Source organism: Barbus barbus (assembly GCF_936440315.1).
Source record: "Barbus barbus genome assembly, chromosome: 16".
Classification (NCBI taxonomy): domain Eukaryota; kingdom Metazoa; phylum Chordata; class Actinopteri; order Cypriniformes; family Cyprinidae; genus Barbus; species Barbus barbus.
Window position 1 is genome coordinate 3,397,386 of NC_136744.1, and position 24,481 is coordinate 3,421,866.

Sequence of the window (24,481 nt, forward strand, 5' to 3'; positions counted from 1 at the left end):
ATGCAGGGCAACAAGTCCATAAATGCAGTTATGCCCTAAAATTCAAGATATTGGTGCAAAAATCCCCCTGTATGTGTTTTTGTCTCATTTTTATATCATATGATAAGCGATATTCCTGCTCCACATGAGCAGGAAGACCAGTATTAAACTAGTGACGATTTTGTCCCGAAAATCACAAGTTTAAATGTGATTAATACAACAGTTCAGTAAATATGAAGTTGATATTGTGTTATATTTTAAACACAATATTATGTGTTTTTGCTCAGTTTTGAAGAATATAATTACCTTTAAAGCTATAGCAAAATTGTTGTGCATCTCCAAGCAACACAACAGTGTTTAGTTTCTGAAAATCCCGTTTTGAATGAATTGAGTGGACCAATAATTCAAAGACTCATTCATAGAGCCATTTACTTAATTCCTGAATCAATGAATCATCCATTGAATGAATGACTCATAAAGACATTTACCGCCGCCTGCTGGCAGATTTAGTTTCTTATTTAGAGTACCATTTCATTAAATAATAATAATAATAATAGTAATAATAATAAACAAAACTAATAATAAATATTTAATTAACATTAAAGGTATAGTTTACACCCCCCCCCCCCCCCCCCCCCAAAAAAAATACTTCTGTCATCATTTACTGACCCTAAAACCTTTCTTTTAATGGACTTTCATTGTATGAACAAAAAATACTAAGATATTTCTTAAATTATCTTCTTTTGTGTTCCATAGTTTGTTAGGTCGTTATAGCCTAAATGACTGTGTAATAAATTGTATGTTGAATCAAATAAATTATGTCTTTCTAAAGCTAAAGTTTGTAATGTGTACTTGATACTTTCTCATTTAACACAAAAATAGCTTTAAATAATCTTTTGTGGGTATTTTCAGTTAAATTTATTTCACGATTAATTAGATTAATCGAAACAGCATATAATTAATTAGGTTAAACATTTTAATCGACTGACAGCCTTATTATATATACTCTCACCAGCCACTTTATTAGGTACACCTGTTCAATTGCTTGGTAACACAAATTGCTAATCAGCCAATCACATGTCAGCAACTCAATGCATTTAGGCATCTAGATGTGGTGAAGACAACTTGCTGAAGTTCAAACCAAGCATCAGAATGGGGAAGAAAGGGGATTTAAGTGACTTGGAATGGTTGTTGGTGCCAGATGGCCTGGTCTGAGTATTTCAAAAACTGCTGATCTACTGGGATTTTCATGCACAACCATCTCTAGGGTCTACAGAGAATGGTCCGAAAATGAGAAATTATCCAGTGAGCGGCAGTTGTGTGGCGAAAATGCCTTGTTGATGTCAGAGGTCAGAGGAGAATGGGCAGACTGGTTAGAGATGATAGAAAGGCAACAGTAACTCAAATAACCACTCGTTACATCCAAGGTTTGCAGAATACCATCTCTGAACGCACAACACGTCGAACCCTGAAGCAGATGGGCTACAGCAGCAGAAGAACACACCAGGTGCCTCTCCTGTCAGCTAAGAACAGGAAACAGAGGCTACAATTCGCACAGGATCACCAAAATTGGACAATAGAAGATTGGAAAAACGTTGCCTGGTCTGATGAATCTCGATTTTTGCTGCGATATTCAGATGGTAGAGTCAGAATTTGGCGTAAAGAACATGAAAGCATGGATCCATCCTGCCTTGTCTCAACGGTTCAGGCTGCTGGTGGTGGTGGTGTAATGGTGTGGGGGATATTTTCTTGGCACACTTTGGGCCCCTTAGTACCAATTGAGCATCGTTTAAATGCCACAGCCTACCTGAGTATTGTTGCTGACCATGTCCATCCCTTTATGACTACAGTGTACCCATCTTCTGATGGCTACTTGCAGCAGGATAATGCACCATGTCACAAAGCTCAAATCATCTCAGACTGGTTTCTTGAACATGACAATGAGTTCACTTTCCTCAAATGGCCTCCACAGTCACCAGATCTCAATCCAATAGAGCACCTTTGGGATGTGGTGGAACGGGAGATTCGCATCATGGATGTGCAGCCGACAAATCAGCAGCAACTGCGTGATGCTATCGTGTCAATATGGACCAAAATCTCTGAGGAATGTTTCCAACACCTTGTTGAATCTATGCCACGAAGAATTAAGGCAGTTCTGAAGGCAAAAGCGGGTCCAACCCGGTACTAGCAAGATGTACCTAATAAAGTGGCCAGCGAGTGTGTATATATATATATATATATACACACACACAGTGTTGGGAGTAACACATTACAAAAGTAATGATATTACAGTAGTATATTACTTTTTACTGTAATGCAGTAATATAATTGTCTATGCGACAAATAAAAAAAGTCTTGATATAATGCACAAAATTTGGGTAATATTATTACTCGTTACAATCTCAGTAATGCATATTTTAACTAAAATAAAAAAAGTGGCAAATTTACCAACACCGCAAAACAGCACCAGAGAATAAATTCCGTGCGTAAAATAGTTTGTTTCCTGTTGCTGTAATTGGATGTTTGAGATGACTGCAGAGACGGATTCTATATTTATGAGACGGACACACTCCCGTTATTTTCAGTTCATCAGAGAAAAGGACAAAATGCATTAGGCTATAGTCAGGTGCAATCTATTTGCAGCACCAAACTCAACATGGAGAAATAGCACGAGTAACTGAAGAAACACCTGCACTGGTGCCACTAATACTAAGCTAACGGAGAGAGCTGCGGGGTCGGAGAAGAGAAAAAATGTGGCGGACCAGCGCTGACAAGCAACAGAAAGCTAAACATAACAAAATCTGTTTTTATTAAATCATAATCTATATATAAAAGGATGGAATCCTTGAAATATAGCCTATTTGACTTCAATAATTAACAGAATAACAAACCGAAAGAAAAAGAGAGTGAAATAGGCTATGCTGCTGAGTTTGGTTAATTTTTTTTTGGCGCGGTGCTCTACAAACAAGTTCACGGAAAGGAAACAGAGATGACAAAAAGTGCATCCTAAAATAAAAGTAAGCTCATTGCTTTGAATGATCTATGACCAAAAATCAGAATAAAATATAGTCAAACATATAGCTACACTGGTTCATTTAAATAGTTCGTAGTACAATCCGTTCAGCATGAGCTCAGGCCAAACGCATGTTTGCTCATGTGAAGAGGATGATTTTATTTTAATTATTTTTTTTATTTATTTATTTATTTTTGCGGAAAGTGCGTTAAATACAAAGCCTGGTTTACATAATAAATAATAGTTTAGCATTCAATTACATTTCGAATATGGAAACATTTAATTGGATTGTATGGAGCTTTGTGAGAACGACACCATTTGCTTTCGCTTTAAATTAATTAATTTTGCCTTGATTAGCAACTTATATTTTTCATTCTTGTTTTGTTCTGAATACTTTTCATAATAGCCTTTCGGCTAGCTATTGTGTTTATTGTTTTTAGCCTACATCATAACATTCCGCTTTATTTCTGAATAAATACTAAAGTTTGGGCTTATCTGTGTTTAACCTAAACTACAATGTAACATTTATGTAGACCTACATACCGGTATCTAAATGTGATTTTATAAATGTATGCTATAGTAGACCTACCACATCACCCTCCACCGGATGTAGCCTATGAGCATCAAAAAAACTAAATTTTGGCATTTTAGAATGTCTAGAGGATATTTTGATTAATCTGTGGATATTTTGATGAAAATAACACAAAAGTAACTAAAAGTAGTGTAACGCATTACAATTCAGAGACAGTAATATTGTAATGTAACTAATTACTTTCAAAAGACAGCAACTAGTAATACATAATGTATTACATTTTTGAAGTAACTTGCCTAACAGTGGTCAGCAGACTTCCTCATTATTGTGGTTTCAAAGAACAAGAGATACCCAGAATTTATACTGTAGGGATGATAATTTAATGAAACTCAGATGTAATATTCTAATATCTTGAGATACTGGATTTATGACTTTCATGAGCTGTAAGCTCTAATCATCAAAATTAAAATAAAATAAAATTGTAAAATGTTTTACTTTACATGTAATGAATCTAGAATATATGAAAGTTTCACTTTTTAAAATGTTACACGAAAAAAGAAAATCTGAGATGCACCTGTACTGTATGAGAAGCATCCGGTGTGTCCACATCATCGAATCTGGCCCCCCTTTAAAAAAATATTTGGACACCCCTGATGGTAAACTCTCTCAACAAAGAATAGTTCAAGGGAATATACTTTAACTGCAAGTGCTCAGGAAGCAGGAGAAACAACTACAATCTACAAACGAGAACAGACAGAGACTAAAGCCTTCTACAGACTGTGATTTCAGCAGTCTTATAAGATCATTACAAATCATGCTGTGCGACATGGATCTAATGCTGTATGCAGACTGTACGATGATGACACCTAGTGACTCGTAGGCTATGAGGCAAGTTACTATTGAAGAACAAAACGCCATCAGCATGCGCTAGTGGTAAACAAAAAGAGCATGATGAATCACAGTTTGGCAGTTGTACTTTTTATGTGTGCTGAAAAAAAGAGGAAGCTGCAGTTTCAAGTTTCAAGACCCCCTTGAGGCGGCGGTGCCCGCTCACGACCCTCCCGAGGCGGCGGTGCCCGCTCACGACCCCCTTGAGGCGGCGGTGCCCGCTCACGACCCTCCCGAGGCGGCGGTGCCCACTCACAAGGCTTCCGAGGCGGCGGTGCCCGCTCACAAGGCTTCCGAGGCGGCGGTGCCCGCTCGCGGTTCTTCCGGGGCGACAGTGCTCGCTCATAATCCACCCAAGCTCCGTGCCCTGCCGGCTCCACCCAAGCTCCGTGCCCTGCCGGATCCACCCTGGCATCCTGCTCGGCCTCTGTCTCCAGGTCCTCTGCCTCCACACGGGCCTGGCCCGCCATCCCTCCCCCTGTTTCACCGTTCCACCTCCCTCCGGACTGCTGGGGTTAGTGGAACGTCTGGAAGCCGTTCCTTAGAGGTGGGGTACTGTCATGAGGCCGGGCTGCAGGTTTTCCCTTCTCCACCAGAGGTCGCCATCTCCCTTCCTCTCGGACTCCACTCAGCTGATTACACACACTCGTCTCATTGCACACACCTGTCACACTCATTGCACCCACAGCTGTTCCCTATCTTCACGGACTATATAGTTTTCCCTCTCCCACCACTCGGCCTGGTCGCATTATTTGCATTCTGCTCTAGTCTGTTCATGTTCTGACTTTGTGTTTCCGTGTACTGCTAGTGTTCATGTTTTGTATCTGTTTAGTGTGCTGTGTTGGCACTTTTGTTATTTTCTTATATCAAAGCACCTCACCTGCATTTGGACCCTGACCTCGTCTTTTCGCGGCGCTCCTCTCAGCGTTCCGTGACAGAAAGAGCTTCTTGGCTCTCTGTAAGGCTTATTGCTAAAGCTATCATTGTCTCTGTGAGTTTTCACTGATGCTGCCTTCAAGTGCTAACAGAATGATTGTGAATTGGAATGTGGTAGTTAAAAGTTGCGTATGAAAGCAATGTGAGTCGATCGCTTGAAGTTGTCGAGCTCATAATCAGAAGTGGAACTTATAAAGTTTGTGATGGCATGAGACCAGCTATGTTGTTATTTTTATTCCGCTGTGCTCCCTGTCTGTGTAATTCATAAACGTGAATTTATTATGCACAGTATCATCAGATGACTGACTTTGAAACGGAGTAGTTTTCTGTAAAGATAACAGGCTTGTATTAATAGGGGAATGTTTAATTGCAAAGGCTAGCACTGCTAATGCATAGCTGGAGCTCTTGAAGCTACACCCTCTTCTCCCGGAGCAACAGCTCACTCCATTTAAAGCAACACACTCAAAACAGCGCGTTTTGGCTCACACCCTAAAAGTGGCAATTTTAACAAGCTGTAAAAATTTATCTGTGGGGTATATTGAGCTAAAACTTCACATATACGCTCTGGGGACATCAGAGACTTATTTTACATCTTGTAAAAAGGGGCCTAATAGGTCCCCTTTAACGGAAAGGTTGTTGTCCCTGTATGGGAAGGAGCTGTGTAAAACATCTTCAAAATTCTGTTTGCAATGTGCACTAGGAAAAACTAGACACATTATAACAAAAAAGTATGCCAGTCATTTATTAATGTTAATGATAAGCACAAAAAATTATTTTCAAAAATATTTATATGCTGTGTTATATTTTTAAGTTAGTAAGTGGTGTTAAACATTGCTTTGTGTTATATTTGTGTTATATGTCATGTGTTGTGGACCGGGTACTGTGGGCCATTCTGTCCAGTGCTGCTTTTTAGTCTCAAACTGCCCCAGTTCCCAAACGTAGTCTTGGAGTACCCCCAACAGTACACATTTTGTGTGTCTTCCTTATATGATGTACTCATTTCAGATCAGAAGGGGGAAAAAAGCATAATACCTTTTTAAATGGATGTCACTGAGAGAGAAGTTTCATTATGATGATTATACAGCTTATCACTTCATGATTCTACAGCTAATCTTCAACATATTTGCCAATAAGCATTCATTTTCATTTTAGCCATTACACTATGTTGATCATGTTGAGGTGATTAGATAAAGTTTCTAACGTTGATTTGCAGCCAAGATATTCTCTTAATATCCATTTATATTCAAAAATTATTCAGTAACCTTAATTTTGAGCCTGCAAGAAAAACCCCTCCGCTCTTTGATGATCTGATGATCTCATTAGTATCCTGTTTATTCTTGCAGGAATTCACATATTGCTGCATTAATATTTATGAAGCACAGTAATTGTGTTTGCTCTAATTCTTATTTTTGGAAATCAGTGCAAAGTTATAACTGTTTAAATCTGATGGGAGAACCAAGATATCTTAATTATTTACAATGATGATGGGCAAAACAGCTGCCTACTGAAAAGGAACAGAACCTCATCTACACAAACCCTGTTGTTATTTTATTTATTTATTTACATTTAATGAGCACTCTAGGTTTAATTTAGAGCTCTTGAGAAGGATGCCTAATTGCTTGGAAAAGTTAAGGATTTATATTATGAGGGTGTATCATAAAGGGGTGATGTTACTGTAAATTTTGAGTTCAAATCTATTGCTTATACATGCTGATGTTCTTATGTGGTTTTGTTTTAGAATTATTCAAAACAAAACTTGTTGTTTAAAAAATAAACAAACAAATAAATAAATAACATCCAAACCATCTTCTTATAATAATTATTATTTAACTGAAAGTTTCAAGGCTGCATTCGAAATCACTTCGACTTCGTTTGTTGAGCAACTTCAGAGTAAACTGTGGTTACTCCACCCCAAAATTGTCATTTTTGTCATTAATCCAGGCCCGGTGCCAGGACGCACAACTTGGGGGTGCATTTATATTTCTTGGTGGGGGCCGAATCGCGGGGTTGGGGAGGGGGTTGTGGTTGGTTTCAAGTAAACGCTCAAAATCCATTATTTGGGTAACACTTTACAATAATTCACTAACACTTTAATACATTAACTAACATTAACTAATGGAACCTTATTGTAAAATGTTTCAATTATTTGTTATTAAAGCATATACATATACATTTGTATTTGTTATGTGTTTTAATTGTAGTTAAATAATGTCTGAATTTATTATCTGTATAGGTCTTTTATTAAGTTTTAGTTTTATTTAATTTGAGTTATTTTAATACTTCAACAAGCTAAATATAAATGAAATGATGTATGTATATATATATATATATATATATATATACATATAGTTGTTGTTTTTTTGTGTTTGGCTTAGTGTTATGTTAGAATCATTATTATACTCATACCTTTTGTTCTTTAATATTTTGATTTGCTTTTAGCTTTATTTTTTGTTTTTCATTTAAATGTTAAGTTTGGAAATTTTGTTGTATGCATTTGTCATTTTTGTTTAATTTCTTTATTTTTAAAATATGTATAGGTAGTATTTATAAAGTTTTAGCTTTTAGTTTTGATCTGTTTTTAGTTGTTTAGTTCTAGTTTTAGTTGTTTAATACTACAGGGTGGGCCATTTATATGGATACACCGTAATAACATGGGAATGGTTGGTGATATTAAAGTCCTGTTTGTGGCACATTAGTATATGTGAGGGGGCAAACTCCTCAAGATGGGTGGTGACCATGGTGGCCATTTAGAAGTCGGCCATCTTGGATACAACTTTTGTTTTTTCAATAGGAAGAGGGCCATGTGACACATCAAACTTATTGGTAATGTCACAAGAAAAACAATGGTGTGCTTGGTTTCAATGTAAATTTATTCATTCATGAGTTATTTACAAGTTTCTGACCACTTATAAAATGTGTTCAATGTGCTGCCCATTGTGTTGGATTGTCAATGCAACCCTCTTCTCCCACTCTTCTAAGGGGGTCGATCTGAATTTCTGGAAACCTCAAGGCCACTGGATATTTGAAATTGCTACATGATGATGTGTTTCCCTCTTTATGCACTGAAGCTGGCACGTTCCCTGAGTTTTTCCATTGATGGTGTACCACCACATTATGGGTGCCAGGTCCGAGCATTCCTAGATGAACAGTTTCCTGGAAAGTGGATTGGTCGTCGTGGGCCAGTTGAATGGCCCCCAAGGTCTCCCGATCTGACCCCCTTAGACTTTTATCTTTGGGGTCATCTGAAGGCAATTGTCTATGGTGTGAAGATACGAGATGTGCAGCACCTGAAACTACGGATACTGGATGCCTGTGCTGGCATTTCTCCTGCGGTGTTGCTATCAGTGTGTGAAGAGTGGGAGAAGAGGGTTGCATTGACAATCCAACACAATGGGCAGCACATTGAACACATTTTATAAGTGGTCAGAAACTTGTAAATAACTCATGAACAAATAAAGTTACGTTGAAACCAAGCACACCATTGTTTTTCTTGTGACATTACCAATAAGTTTGATGTGTCACATGGCCCTCTTCCTATTTAAAAAACAAAAGTTGTATCCAAGATGGCCGACTTCTAAATGGCCACCATGGTCACCACCCATCTTGAGGAGTTTGCCCCCTCACATATACTAATGTGCCACAAACAGGACTTTAATATCACCAACCATTCCCATGTTATTACGGTGTATCCATATAAATGGCCCACCCTGTACAATTGATTGCTTCTGTTGTCCTCATTTGTAAGTCACTTTGGATCTGCTAAATGACTAAATAATAATAATAATAATAATATACGTTCACAAAAACACTTAAATTAAACAGAAAAGCAAGCAGGTGCATGATTTGACATGGCAGCCAATACAAATAATTAATAACCATTTCCGTACCTAAATCCTGCGGCTTGGTTGCAGAATCACATCACTCTGTGCTTCTGAAATTATTATTTTCATCTATATAGTGTAGTTATCTATCTCTTTGTCATACATGGTCGCTTATCAAGCATGAAAAACACAAGTTTTATTTACATTCTGAATATATTATCATATAAAGCATGCAAAGAGCGCTCCCTTTAATTTTTTTAAAAACTGTAACTCACAATGACCACACAATTAAACTTTTTTTTGTTAATGAAGTTATGAGCATGATAGAACTCGGCGCTGGATAAATCCGGTGAGTGCGTGGATTCCAACCTAAAAACCTCTGATTGGCCATTACGTTGTAGAAATCAACAAACATGTCTTTGATTGGCTACATTGCTCCCCTCTGTGAAAATGCATTGTAAAATCATTTGACACTTTCCAAAGAGTTTTTACTGCGCAAAGAAAACAAAAACAACGACTTTATTCAATAATTCGTCTCCTCTGCTTCAGCGTAGCGCCATTTTGGAGAGTATCTGCTGGACGCAAGCAGCGTACGCTGTTCTGTGTCAGCCGCATACCGGATACGCTGTGTTCATTCAAATCAAAGCGTAAACAAATGTAGAAGACGTATCCGTGCGGTGCGGCTGACACGCTGCTTTTCTGGGCATTGACAGTGTCATTTACTTGGCAGTCAATGGGACAGTTACAAACCTCCCGGTTTTCATCCAAAATATCTTAAATTGTGTTCCGAAGACGAAAAAAGATTTTACGGGTTTGGAACGGCATGGGGTTAAGCGATTAATGTCAAAATTTTCACTTTGGGGTGAAGTAACCCTTTAAGGTGCAAATACGCTAAAAAGTACAGTATATTTGTTAACACGTTTAATTATGTATAGCGAACAGCGAAGCTGCTGTAAACACACGTACATCTCCCATAGACTATACATTTCCAAAGTGGATTAAAATAAAACATATAGAGATGTCAAACACCTACAACAGTAAATATATATTTTAACAGGACAATCTTTGTTACTATTGCATAGGAGGAGCACATCACAACATGAAACAGACATCTGAGTGAGTGATGTGTGTGTGCCGTTATAGTAGAATTCACTGTTGTCAACACTGCTTTACATTAAATAAATGTAAGTAATGTTAATAAACAAATCTACACAAAGTAACTAAACATGAGTTATCTGTTTTATTTGTCCATTATTACTGTTGATAAATTGAGGAGCATTTGTGTTGGATAAAAAGTGAGTTAACATGATATATATTGTCGATGTCAGTCCTGTGTCTTGTTTCCTCCTCCTCTCGTGTCTCTGTTTGACCTTCCTGTCTCCCTGTAATTATCAGTTCATTCGTTCCAGGTGTTTGTGTTAATTATCTAGTTTAGTCTGCCCTTTATAAGCCCTGTGGTTCCCTGCTTTTGTGTCGGTCCTTGAATTGTCTTCCTGTCAGTTACGTGTGATCTTCTGGACATTAAAGACCCGTGTGTGAATCCCTCGTCTCCTGGCTTCCGTGTTTCCCGTGAAACGTGACAGAAGGACCGACCTTAACATGACTACGGCTGAAGACAGGCTTTGGTGCCTGCGGCAGGGTGGTTGACAATTGGTGAGTTATGTGGAGGAGTTCCTTGAGCTTTCCAACAAGGTGAGTTGGATGGACTAGGTTCGGTGTCTGTTTTTGGCTTGGGTTGGATGATGATGTCATCAGTAGCGATCTTCCCACGTCCTGTTTTTCCCTGATCGGGCTCATTAATCATGTCCTCAATGTAAACGGCATTAACTTCGAAGTCGAAGAATGTCAGGATGATCTTCATCCAACCCGAAAGCTACCCGGCCTCACCAGCTCACCTCTCGCCCGGATCCTCCACATGCCCTACCAAATGTTCCGGCCACCCAACTCTTCCCAGCACTGCCTCTGTCCTCAGCCCAGAGCGCCCCCGAGAACCCGCTTTTCAAGAGCGCCCCCGCGAATTCGTGATTCAAGAGCGCCCTCCTATGCCTGCTCCTCACAGGTGCATTCCTGCGTCTCTGCTGGTCCCGCCCAGCTCTCCTACTTCTCCGCTGGTCCCGTCCGGCTCTCCTGTGTCTCCGCTGGTTCCGTCCGGCTCTCCTGCGTCTCCGCTGGTCCCGTCCCGCTCTCCTGCGTCTCCGCTGGTCCCGTCCCGCTCTCCTGCGTCTCCGCTGGGGCCGTCCAGCTCTCCTGCGTCTCCGCTGGTGCCGTCCAGCTCAGCTCCTCCAGAGCGCCCCCAAGTGTCTGCGCTTCCAGAGCGCCCTCCCGTAACGGCTCCCCGCACGTGGCCTCCTGCGTCTCCGCTGGTGCCGTCCAGCTCAGCTCCTCCAGAGCGCCCCCAAGTGTCTGCGCTTCCAGAGCACCCCCAAGTGAAGTGAAGTGAAGTGACATTCAGCCAAGTATGGTGACCCATACTCGGAATTCGTGCTCTGCATTTAACCCATCCAACGTGCACACACACAGGCAGGTTGCAGTAATGTCATGTCCTGTGTCTTGTTTCCCGCTCCTCTCGTGTCTCTGTTTGACATTCCCCGTCTCCCTGTAATTATCAGTTCATTCGTTCCAGATGTTTGTGTTAATTATCTAGTTTAGTCTGCCCTTTATAAGCCCTGTGGTTCCCTGATTTTGTGTCGGTCCTTGAATTGTCTTCCTGTCTTCTGGACATTAAAGACCCGTGTGAATTCCTCGTCTCCTGGCTTCCGTGTTTCCCGTGAAATGTGACAGTCGAGTTACTGATGCTATGAGGTGTTTGTGCACCTGTCGCTCTTATCTTCTTTTTATTATTATTACTACAGAATGTTTAATTGCATTCAAGCTCAGGGAAAGATGGCTGTATCTTTAACAATGAACAATCATAACAAAAAACATAAATATAATGGGTTTGCATACATCATAGTATGAGAATATACATATATATACAGAAAAAAAGGCACAATTTCAAGGTTAAATATCTTTGAATAATCATAATATTCATCTGATCATAATGCATTAAAAGCATTGCTACTGTATTTATAAGCCTGAGGGATGAAACAAAGTGAAATTCAACAAGAAAAAGAGGAAAACAAAGGAGATTTAAACCGGTTTTACTTGTGGATGAAAACTTCTGAACATAAAATAAAGAAATTAACAACATATTCAAAAGACAACAATTTGGGGTTTTCATAATAAAATATAATATGTTTAAGGATAAAACTATGGGTCATATTAGTAGGGTTAAAAATATAAAAACAAATCAACCCAAAATGTATTGGTTTTACAATCACAATAAAAGGGCAGCTGTTTCTTCAACAAGACCACATAAACATCAAAATATTTACAGAAAGATGAATTAAACCTGTTGCACATATCTTTTAGGTTGTTGCGCTTGTAACGTCTTAAGTCACATAACGTCAGCATGGCAGATGAAGTCCGGATTGCATTCATACTTAACGAGATTTGGCTGTAGAGTAGGTACTCGTTTAGCACTCGATAAGTACGTATTGAAATTAAGTACCTACTCTTTGAGACCTACTCTTCGGAGAAGGCACTTCTTGTTTAATGATATTCATATATAGACATACCTGTATTTAAAAAAGTCATAAAAATATAAAATCAAATTGTTTTCTGCAAAATGCACCAGATTCTTGTTCTACATCTCCCCAAGCACCAATGAGGTGATTTTCATGTTGTTTTACTGTATCATTTTTTAATAGTTGCATACCAAAGTCAAGGCAAATGCTATTTACATTGCTATAGAGACATTTAAAAATTTCATAGAAATATAAAATCAAATTGTTTTCTGCAAACTCCAACAGATTCTTGTTCTGCATCTCCCCAAGTACCACTGTCATGAGTTTCATGTTTTACTGTATAATCTTTTAATAATTGCACACCAAAGTCAAGATAAATGCCATTTACAACCTCACCGTGTCACACATTTTAAAAATTCATACAAATATAAAATCAAATTGTTTTCTGCAAACTCCACCTTATTCTTGTTCTGCATCTCCCCAAGTACCACTGTGGTGATTTTCATGTTGTTTTACTGTATCATCTTTTAATAACTGCATATCAAAGCCATGACAAATGCTATTTTCATTGCTATGAAGACATTTAAAAAAATCATAAAAATATAAAATCAAATGGTTTTCTGCAAACTCCACCATATTCTTGTTCTGCATCTCTCCAAGTACCACTGTGGTTATTTTCATATTGTTTTCTGTATCATTTTTTAAAAATTAGATACCAAAATCAAAACAAATGCTATTTATTACCTCACTCTTGCGATACAGTGAGGTAGTAAATGGCATTTATCTTGAATTTGGTATGCAATTGTTAAAAATTGATACAGTAAAACACCATGCAAATCACCACAGTGGTACTTGGGGAGATGCAGAATAAGAATCTGTTGGAATTTACAGAAAACAATTTGATTTTATATTTTTTATGACTTTTTAAAAATATGTCTATACAGCAATGTAAATAGCATTTGTCATGACTTTGTTATGCAATTATAAAAAAATGATACAGTAAAACAACATGAAAATCACCGAGTGGTACTTCGGGAGATGCAGAACAAGAATCTGGTGGAAAAGTCAGAAAACAATTTGATTTTATATTTTTATGAATTTTTAAAATACAGGTATGTCTATATATGAATACCATTAAACAAGAAGTACCTATAAAGTGTTTTTTAATCAGCCAATTGTTATCGATTAATTGACTGTGGTTTCAGTTTGATAAGTGATCGGACCCACTCTTAAAAAAAAAAAAAAAAAGATTTGCAAAGGTTTCAAAGGTTCATGTCTACCATCACTACCACGCAAAGCCATATAGACGCGCAATGAAATTTTCGGTGTAGATGGCGTTACCGCGCTTCGCTGAAGCGCAGATGGCGTGACTGCAGTTTCATAGAGTGGAATACTGAATGGAGCGTCACAACGGCACAGTGATGACGGCTGGAGGAGAGTGAAACCTGAACACTGATTTACGCCAAGTAGAACAACGGTGCGGTGCTGCACAGCATATATTTTCGGCAGCCGATAATTCAGTGCATCCCTAGTAAATGGACTAAACAATTCTTCGAAGCACATCATTTGCCTCGATGATTTTTTGTATTCGAATTACTCTGGTTACTCGAGGAATCATTTCAGCCCTACTGTCAGATACATTGTTTACTACCTGGAGATGACTTGAAAAACACACCATGTATAAACCATGTATTTGTAGCAATCGTGCATGTATTGTCTGCCTTTTTTTTATTCAGCTTAGCCACAGCGATAGCTGGATGCCTTTGTCCATATTAGGGATTTCCTGCACGTCATAAAATGTTACTTCTATGACTCCGTTTTGGACTTTCCACAAGAGTGTACCCTCCGGCTTAGAATATGAATAAAACATACTTCATGAGAGTGTTCAGTGCTCCGTAATGTTCACATCAACTAATTTTGGATACGAACAAAAACTTGCCTGGAAAACTGTGGGAGACAAATTTACATTTTATTAAACGTGGGGGTGGCACGTCCCCCACGTATTCTACACCCATGCTTTGATGTCATTTACCAATCAGTGTGCGCAGTGCTGCTTCAAGTCAAACACACACCTAATCTGTATGCGTATTTGCATCGCTTTGACTGTTCTCTGTAGATCGCACCTCCTCACATTCCATGATTAGTCGATTATGTACAAAGCCTTCATATTATTGGTCAAACTACTTTTCGATCATTGCCTTCTGCAAGTATGAAAATAGGAAAACAAAGCAAAAACCTGGATGGTCACCCTATTCCAAACCCTAAGAGGGAGCTGAGGATCTAGCGGGAGAAGACCAAGATAAGGACGAGCCCATCTCATATCCCTCTGCTCCCTCCGTCTCGAATAATAATAATAATCTTTATTTTCTATAGCGCCATTAAATGTTGCATCTCAAAGTTTAGTTGACATAAAATAAATAAAGCATAAAAAAATACCATATAAAGATCATAAAATAAGCAAAAAAGGAAACATGCATTCAAATCACTTAAAAATAAAATAATATAAAATTAATATGAAAATTAAAATAAAAGCTTCCCTAAAGAAATTTGTTTTCAGGGGAGATTTAAAAATGTTAAGAGATTTTGCTTGCCTTATTTAAAAAAATAAAGAGTTCCAAAGTTTTAGTGATTAGTGAAGTGAAGTGACATTCAGCCAAGTATGGTGACCCATACTCGGAATTCGTGCTCTGCATTTAACCCATCCAACGTGCACACACACAGCAGTGAACACACACACCCCGTGAACACACACCCGGAGCAGTGGGCAGCCATTTATGCTGCTGCGCCCGGGGAGCAGTTGGGGTTTCGGTGCCTTGCTCAAGGGCACCTCAGTCGTGGTATTGAGGGTGGAGAGAGCACTGGACATTCACTCCCCCCACCTACAATTCCTGCCGGCCGGAGACTCGAACCCGCAACCTTCAGATTACAAGTCCGACTCTCTAACCATTAGGCCACGACTTCCCGCATTTTGGAGCTACAGAAGAAAAAGCCCTATCACCCATGAATCTTAAACAGATTGATGGAACAGTTAACAAACCAGTATCAGAAGAGCAAAGGTCACACACATTGGGGTATAGGGAGTTAAAAGCTCTGACAAATAAATAAAGCTCTGACCTAAATCCACCCATGATAACAAACTGCTTATGATCTATGAGGTAGGACTTAAACCAATTAAGTACAGTATCAGAGACCCCCAAAACAGTTTCTAAACGAGTAATTAAAAAAGAATGATCTACAGTGTCAAAAGCGGCACTGAGATCAAGAAGTATCAAAATTGAAAGACAGCAAGAATCTGAGGCAATTAGCAGATCATTAGTGACCTTGACCAATGCTGTTTCAATGTTATGGAATTTACGGAAGCCAGACTGCAAAGGCTCAAAAAGATTGTTTTCAGTTAAATGAGAAATTAACTGAGTAGCAACAACTCGCTCCAAAATTTTTGAAAGAAAAGTGAGATTGGAAATGGGACGAAAAAATTTAAGGTTTTCATAATCAATGTTTTTTTTTTTTTTTTTTTTTTTTTGGTAACCGCAGCTATTTTAAAAGCTGCAGGCACAACACCAGTACACAAATAGTCCTTTATAATACTGAAGACAACAGGACACAAAGAAACAAAACATCAGAATCAGAAAGAGCTTTATTGCCAAGTGTGTTTACACACAAGGAATTTGTCTTGGTGTTAGGAGCTTTTAGTACAGAAAGTACAAACATAGTGCAGACAACATATAATTAAAGTAATAGAAACCCTAATATTGACGATAATAGACAATAAATTATAAATAACAACAGTAACAAAAATAAAAATATACAGAAAAGAAAAATGTCCATAGACAGAACTGTGAATGTGCATATGTACAGAAGAAGGTTTGATGAGTTATTTACAGATGTACAGTATTGGGGTGTGTTATATGTTGGATATGGGCTGGGGGGAAAAAAAATGTTCTTGTGTCTTGCTGTTTTGGTGCTCCGTGATCTGTAGCGCCGGCCAGAGGGCAACAGTTCAAAGAGAGAGTGGGCTGGGTGTGAGGGGTCCAGAGTGACTTTCTTAGCCCTTTTCCTCACTCTGGAGGTGTAAAGATCTTGGAGGTTGGGTAGAGGGACACCTATAATCCTCTAAGCAGTCCTGACTGTCCGTTGTAGTCTTCTGATGTCTGTTTTGGTAGCTGAGCCAAACCAAACAGTTATAGATGAACACAGGACAGACTCGATGATGGCAGAGTATAACTGTTTCAGCAGCTCCTGTGGCAGGTTGAATTTCATTAGCTGGCGGAGGAAATACAGCCTCTGCTGGGCCTGAAACATGACTTTTATTGGTTTGTTTTATTGGTTGTATTCCCAGGTGTGTCTTGTTTCCGTGTTATGTTGATAGTGTCTCTGTGTATAAATAGCCCAGTGACTGAACATGAGTGAAACAAACTAGTTGGTATGGGATCAAGTAAGGAAGTGGCTGCTTTCAATTGAGAAACCTCCTTTTAAAGGGAATAGGAAACAAGTGTGCAAAAATAAAATAAAAATAATACCAGTGTAACATGGATTATTCACCGAAGAAGAACACGATAAAGTAGAGGCACAAAGACATTCGCGTACATTATCAGCACTCTAGACAGAATGTAACACATTACGTCCAAACACAAGACAGAGGAACACAGGCTAAGATCATAACACTCCTGCGACCTAGATTTCATGCACATGTGCATATGCACGCTTAGTGAATGGGACCCAGTGTTTTTATAAGGTCACAACTGTCAGTGTAAATGTGAAACCCTTGATTAGGAAAACTAATGTTGTGTGTTCTGCCATTGTTACTGAAATAATCACTTTTCAGAATCCAACATAAAATTCTGAATTAGCATATTGGATACCAAATTACTCGGTTTCATACTATCATCAGTTTTGCTGATACCTTTATCATTAATGCCACAACGCAAATCTCCAAATCTCTATTCAAGCTAATTTTTTATGGAAGTCACAGAAATCCAGGTTCTGTTAGAAAGATTAGAACATTTGGGGTGTTCTATAGTGATTCTGTTTTAGAAGGATGAGACAGCAGTTCTATTTAATATTGCTGCTCTCTAGGAGACAATTTAGATATAAAAGAGGTTTCTTATGTGATGTGTTGTTTCCTACTTTATATGGTTTCTTCCAGGCCTTTGCATTTACTTTTAACATTTTCTATTTCTGTTTCTTTCACCTTTTGTTTTAGTTGCTTTCTCTGGTCTGGGCTTTACTTCATTCTACTTGGCAGGCAAGTTGCAGTGCTTCACAGCTGCAGGACGCGGGCGCAGCTGGCGTCTCTGTGCCATGATCCTGCCCCTCTACAGTGCAATGATGATTGCCCTGTCCCGCACCTGCGACTACAAGCATCACTGGCAAGGTATTCCACAAAAGCATGCTAGTATTAGCCAATATGTGCGTGTCATCATCTGGCAGTCAGAGACATTACATTTTACATGTGTGTGTGTATTCTGAAATATCTGGATTTCTGCATTAATTCCTCATAAAATGTTTTTCATCTACGTCACAATTAAAGACAAACTGTGACCAGTGCTGACAAAATGAATCACAATGAGCAAATTTTAAAAAATGAGTTATTTTTAATTTCACATTCTCCATTAAAAGACCTTCAAAATGTATGATTTGTTGGAATCGGACGGAAAATGACTGAGCTACACCCGTTTGAAGTAGACAGGAGTCAGCAAACTCAATTCTGAGAAAAATGGAATTGGATGTCTTTAAAGAAGAGAACCTTCAGTGCTCGACCGGATTTATCATAAATAAAGTCGAACAGGCCAAAGACCTTGTCATCTGGGAAAACTCTGAAACAAACCTTCCCTGATCTTCTTTCCATTAGCGCAGTAATTCAATGATGTGTTTACTACACATGTCCAGCTAAGAAGATTCCCAGATCTCCACGAAAGTGACACTCGTGACCTCGCGTTTCTCTCCAAAAGAGAAATGCGCCTTGTTGCTCCCTAACAGACAAAGAGACGCAATGCTTTGCTCAAGTATTTTAAAAGGGACAGATTATACTAGTTTCTGCTATTGAAGCAATATACTCTGAGGCCGTTATTGATGGTGACAGTTTGGCTGTGCACCAAGGTGATTCTAGATGAAACACAGGCATTATTGATAACTCAGGGAAAAATCAGGCCAGTGAGATGTGTAGTAAACTTTAGAACCATTGTTCTAATTTTAGCTTTTAGGGAATCACTCTTAAGATTCGATATTTATATGATTAATTGATATTAATCAAAATGTCCAACTTATACCTTGTTAATGATACCTTATTAACGACTTGTCCAGCAAGCATTAAAATCTTTAGATGTTAGTTTCTTTGGAAGTTTGAGTCTTGATATCTGTTCACTGCTCGATCATGATGTTAAATGACTGAGAGCGCCGAGCGAGCTGAGCTTAAGCTTGAGCTTAAAACTTTTCTTTTCAACAACCCCCAACCAACTGAGACATACAGTTGGGTATCTGTCTTTAACGGGACGATTTGGGATCCACCCACGGGCGGCTGACCCAATCGGATTCTTCCTGTGGGGCGGAGCCCCGCCCTGCACAGCTTCTTTCCGTGCATACATTATCTTGTTTAGTTATTTAATCACATGCAGAAATTATTGACAGCGGATTTCTATTCGTATTGTAATCATACATTGATGAGAACAGACCATTTTCATCCACACCAGATTATTGCTGATGAAATCAGCTTTCATTACAAATCAAACATTAGGTATTTTGCATCCACACAAAATACATGTCGCGGGAAGGTCACTTTCGTGGAGATCTGGTGTTTTGCTTAGTTCGGACGTCGGCTGTAAAAACCGTCTTCCCTGCAGATAACATCATTGAATGACTGCGTTAATGGTCAGGGATCCGGGTGGGTTTGTGCCGGAGTTTCTCAAACTGACAAGGTCTTTGCCCTGGTCGACTTTATTTATAGTAAACCGCTTGGCGGTGCTGTCCTTTAAAGATATCCAGATGCTCTTCTGAGATAAGAAGGTTCAGGGGAGGAGATCGGCCAGCCAGTCATATGCTGGGAGTGGGCTTTGATTCCTGTTCAGGAATGTGTCGTCTTGAAATTAGGTGTGTGTGTGTTCTTGTTCCGACCAGTATCTACAATATATTTTAAAATGTAATTTATTCCTGTGATTTCAAAGCTGAATTTTTAGCATCATTACTCCAGTCACATGATCCTTCAGAAATCATTCTAATATTCTTATTTGCTGCTCAAAAATTGTATTATTAATATGTTAAAAACAGCTGAGTAAAATTGTTTTCAGGTTTCTTTGATGAATAGAAAGTTCAGAAGAACAGCATTTATCTGAAATAGAAATCTTTTGTAACATTACAAATTATTTTTTTCTTTATCATCTTCAGTCTTTTTCAGTCATCTCATTGTCATCTTTTTTCAGTCTTTATCATCACTTTTAATTTAGCAAGCATCCTTGCTAAATAATAGGATTCATTTCTATAATTTATTTCCAATAGATTTATACTGAATGGTTATAGTATATAAATGCTGATCTTTCAAACTCCATTGAATTTTTTGTTGATGCATTTCTGTCACAAATCTATCAATTTCTCTCTCAATATTACATCTATAACAAAATACATGGATTCTTGAGACTCAGACCTTTCCAACAATATGTATTTTGTCAAGATTATAAAACGTTTTGATTCTAAAAGACCGTAATACATTTTGTAATATGACACGCCCACTAAGGGGGAGGAGACCGCTAAAACATTTTGAAGTACAATTCCTATGGTAACGCAATGTCTGATTCCAAAATGGTATTCACAGGATGAATTTTGAGATTTTAAGCTTTCAAATGATATAACATATGATGATTTCTGAAACATGTGATAGGAATAAAGGCAAGGAAATCAAGACTTTTTGTGACAAAGGTCAGAACTCCTGTTATGATGTAGATTTATCACAGACTCTTGGTGCACTCTTGTCATAAATGAATCTATTACTGTTCCTACATCATTTGTAACAACAAAAAATGGTACAATATCTATTTAGGAGACTTAGACCTTTCCAATGATATATAGTTTGTCATGATTACATTAAGATTTAATGTAATATAGTGAAGTAAAGTTAGGCGTCCTGTATACGGGACAGTGACAGTTTAAACAAAAAAATAGGAAAGTATACTTTTAGTCTACTTTTTATGTACTTCTCAGAAATATACTTAAAATGACATTTAAGTATACTTGACTTATACTTAGAAAAAGTCTAAATATATTCAAGCTATACTTGTGCTCCTAGAATCCGTGTTTTCATTGTTATATGGTAGGGGGTGCTAGTACACATCTTCAGTACAGAATTTCCACACAAAAAAACAGTGAAGTGAAGAAGACATCAAAACAACAGAAGCTTCCACAGGATCATCAGACATAAAATAGCATCAAAACTGTAACGTTATGGAAAAAAATGTTGACCAATGAAGAGGTAATAATGACTGTCAAGCTTTGAGGTGTTGATTGACTCCATCTACGTTTTCTGAATCCAATTCATAGTCTTTTATCAGCTTTTTGTTCAAAATATTATTTCTTTAAATCTTATTTATGAAACTTACCCACATTCAAGTGTTTAAAAAAATAATGCATGAAGGTAGAATAAAATGTTTTTGTTTACAAGCAGATACCCTGTTCCTCCTTTTGATGTTTTGTATGTTCAGATATCCATATAACAAAATATATACAAATTAATACCTGAATAGGGACATAGTAGTATACTTAAAGTATGATGTAAAGTTCAGTTAAAGAACTATACTTGCAGTATAAAACTACTAAACTAGTAGTTTACTGAGACTATACTTCTAAGTATACTAAAAATGCTACTACAAGTATTTAATTAGTAAACTATCAGTATACCTATAAGTTCACTTTTAGTATAGTTGTAGTACAAGCTAAAAACATTTATGTAAACTAGTTGTGTACTGAAAGTTTACTACTGGTATACTTAAAGTATGCTTTAAAGTATATTTTATATACTAAAAAGTGGGCTAATTTAGTCCCAAGGAGTATTGAAATAGTAAAATGTTTTTGTTTACAATTTTTAAACAATATTTGTATACTTACTACATAAAATATACTTGAACTTTACTTAAGTATACTTAATAAAATTAATTTGAAGTATATTACTTTTTGGTAAGGGTAAAGCATCAGTAATTGTTTGCCAGCTTTAACATCATCTTTACAGCTCACAAAGTTGATCTACTCTCCTGTCTGATTTGTTTGTCAGACAAAATGGTGGATTCAGCACTATGATTTTGTCTCTATTTGGTTTATGCTATATTCTGGGCCGTACCTTCATAGACATCAAGGGGATGTATCCCCAATATTCAGATTAGTGGTCAGTCAATATAGGCTTGTAAATGACTATTTGTTCATGCTTTACCATTGGTCCCCACAATCTTGAATGTTTATTAACAATTTTAGCCTCATCTCACCATGTTCAGACACATGCAGAGTTGTTCTGTAATTTAGGGAAGAACCAAACATAATGGACATACACTAACACTAAGTTTAGGCAACATACTGCAAGTGTGATACCACAAAAATAAAGTATTATTACTTATTACATATTGCAATGTTCAACTTAATTCATTATTCAAAAATATCAATAAATATTCATAAACATATCAACATTTTAACTAACTTTAATTTGTTCAGCAAGATTCTATTTCAGGTTCCTCAAATCTGCATATTTTAGCTCAAACTTTGATCAGTCCTGGTGTACCTGTAGGTGTAGATGTGGACGTTAATAAAACACAATCTAATAGGTAGAAAATTAAATGTCATTGTTCATATCTGGTCGGAGCTCTATCCCTTCTAGCCACAACCAATGTAGGCCTTTCATAGCATCATGTTGTGCCCATCTGAAATGTAGGTCACCACATGCACTGACAATCTTTTCCTCCACCACAATTCTTAAATCTCAGTCGCACTCATACTGTATAAATGTGGTCCTTAAATCGTCAGTGGATTTTGAGTGTCTCATCACTGATATTAAGGTGAGACACTGTTTCTCACACAAAGCTATTATATGACTTTAGAATACCTCAAATATATGTACAAGTTATATAAAGTAATTTTTTGAGGACATTTTGTCATATTTGGAGCATTGTACCCATTCTCTTTTATTGTGGACAAAACAGAGTGTGCGTGTGAGCAGTAGCTCTTTTTGTGTTCCACAGACAAATTAAAGTATTTTTATGTCTGCCTGAACTATTCCTGTTCAGGAATTTAGCATTTTCAGAGACTACTATGTTTGAATATAGTATGGCATTTTGAAAAGCTACTGTTTACTATTTATAATATTTATTTATTTATTTTTTATTTGTGAATTTATGACTTTAAACTACAGAGAGAATAAAAAAGTGAAATCCCTGAAACGAATGACAGAACAAATTAGAGTTTTCCAGCATATATAAGCAGCTGGCCTAGAACAGGACTAATCTGAACAATAGTGGCATGGACCATTAAACTTGATGGGTCCAATCTGGTCCAAGTAAATACAAGCTGTGGACTCATACGAGCTTGCCCTGTAGCATGCTGATTTAATGAGTCTATCCTCAAAATTATTTTTCAGTGATTTTATTTTATTTTAGTCCTCACATTTTGGAAATGAAATAGTTTTGAGGTTTGGTTATACAGCTGTGTCAGTGTGCAGTCCAGCTCTTTTAACAACCCTCACAATGGTGGTGCTTAAATTAATGGCAGAAGCCATTAGGTGAATCCTGTTTGTTTAAGAATGCTATGTCAGTACCAAAACATTATCTTCTTTGGGCACTAAAAGACGCAGTTCGGTAGAGCCGCAATTAGATATAGTATAGCCTTAGGATAAATGATGTCTTTGTCTCCTATAAAGATTTGTTTGCTGTAAAATACAATCTAACCTCTTTGTGGTTTATTTGAATTGTTCACGGGAATAACAACAACAACAGAACTGAAACATAGTATAATATTAAAGACAGACAGCAACAAGCTATATGGATGAATGTATAGATGGACCAAAGTCCTACTTTCACTAAGGTTATGTCTTACTTAGTGAACTTTGATTTGTTCCTCACAGATGCTTTTGTTGGGGGATTGATCGGCCTCTTCTTTGCCTACATCTGTTATCGGCAGCACTACCCACCCATCCTGGATGTAGACTGCCACCTGCCATATGCTAGTCTGGTTGGAGCAACTGCTCACAACATGCCAACCTCCCAGGATCAACCTCTGCCCATGGATAATGCCACCAGTCTGCCTCTGGAGGGCATGACTGAGGGACCAGTATGACTAATAGAGACCCCCCAAGGCTCACACCTCTCTGACCCCCTACCACGCCAATGTGGTATGAACCACACTTGACAGACACTTCAACATTCCAATGAATTAGACAGATACACTTTGTTTCATTTTTTTCTCTCTCTTTCAATCATGAAGCAGAGTTACAGTTCCTGATTTCTGATCAGTTATACTTAATTAAATTACTGTATATCTGTATTGGCAAGTTGGAACCTTGGACAATATGTATAAAATTTGTTAGTGCAAGAATCTCTCTTTAAATAAAAGTACCATGGTAAGTAATAGTGAGAACCATGGTACACAGAAGTTGTAATTATTCAGTGCCATTATATATACTGAGGTACCTCTTCTATAAGACGTTTTTGTTTAGGTTTGCTATTACCCAAATAGCAGTGAAAGAAGTTAATCTTAGACTGAAAATCTTATTCTAAGAGGTTTC

At 37.7% G+C, this 24,481-nt stretch overlaps 1 protein-coding gene across 1 annotated transcript in view; it reads left to right on the forward strand.

Annotated features, from left to right (window-relative positions):
• plpp4 (phospholipid phosphatase 4) overlaps window positions 1-24,033 on the forward strand; it is a gene marked incomplete at both ends in the record, with an annotated part of 117,946 nt that extends 93,913 nt beyond the window's left edge. The window contains 2 exons of the mRNA XM_079436453.1: window positions 17,939-18,109; window positions 23,822-24,033. Of these exons, the coding sequence (XP_079292579.1) occupies window positions 17,939-18,109; window positions 23,822-24,033 (383 nt within the window). The remainder of the gene's footprint in view (window positions 1-17,938; window positions 18,110-23,821) is intronic.
• Window positions 24,034-24,481: the final 448 nt, after the last annotated feature.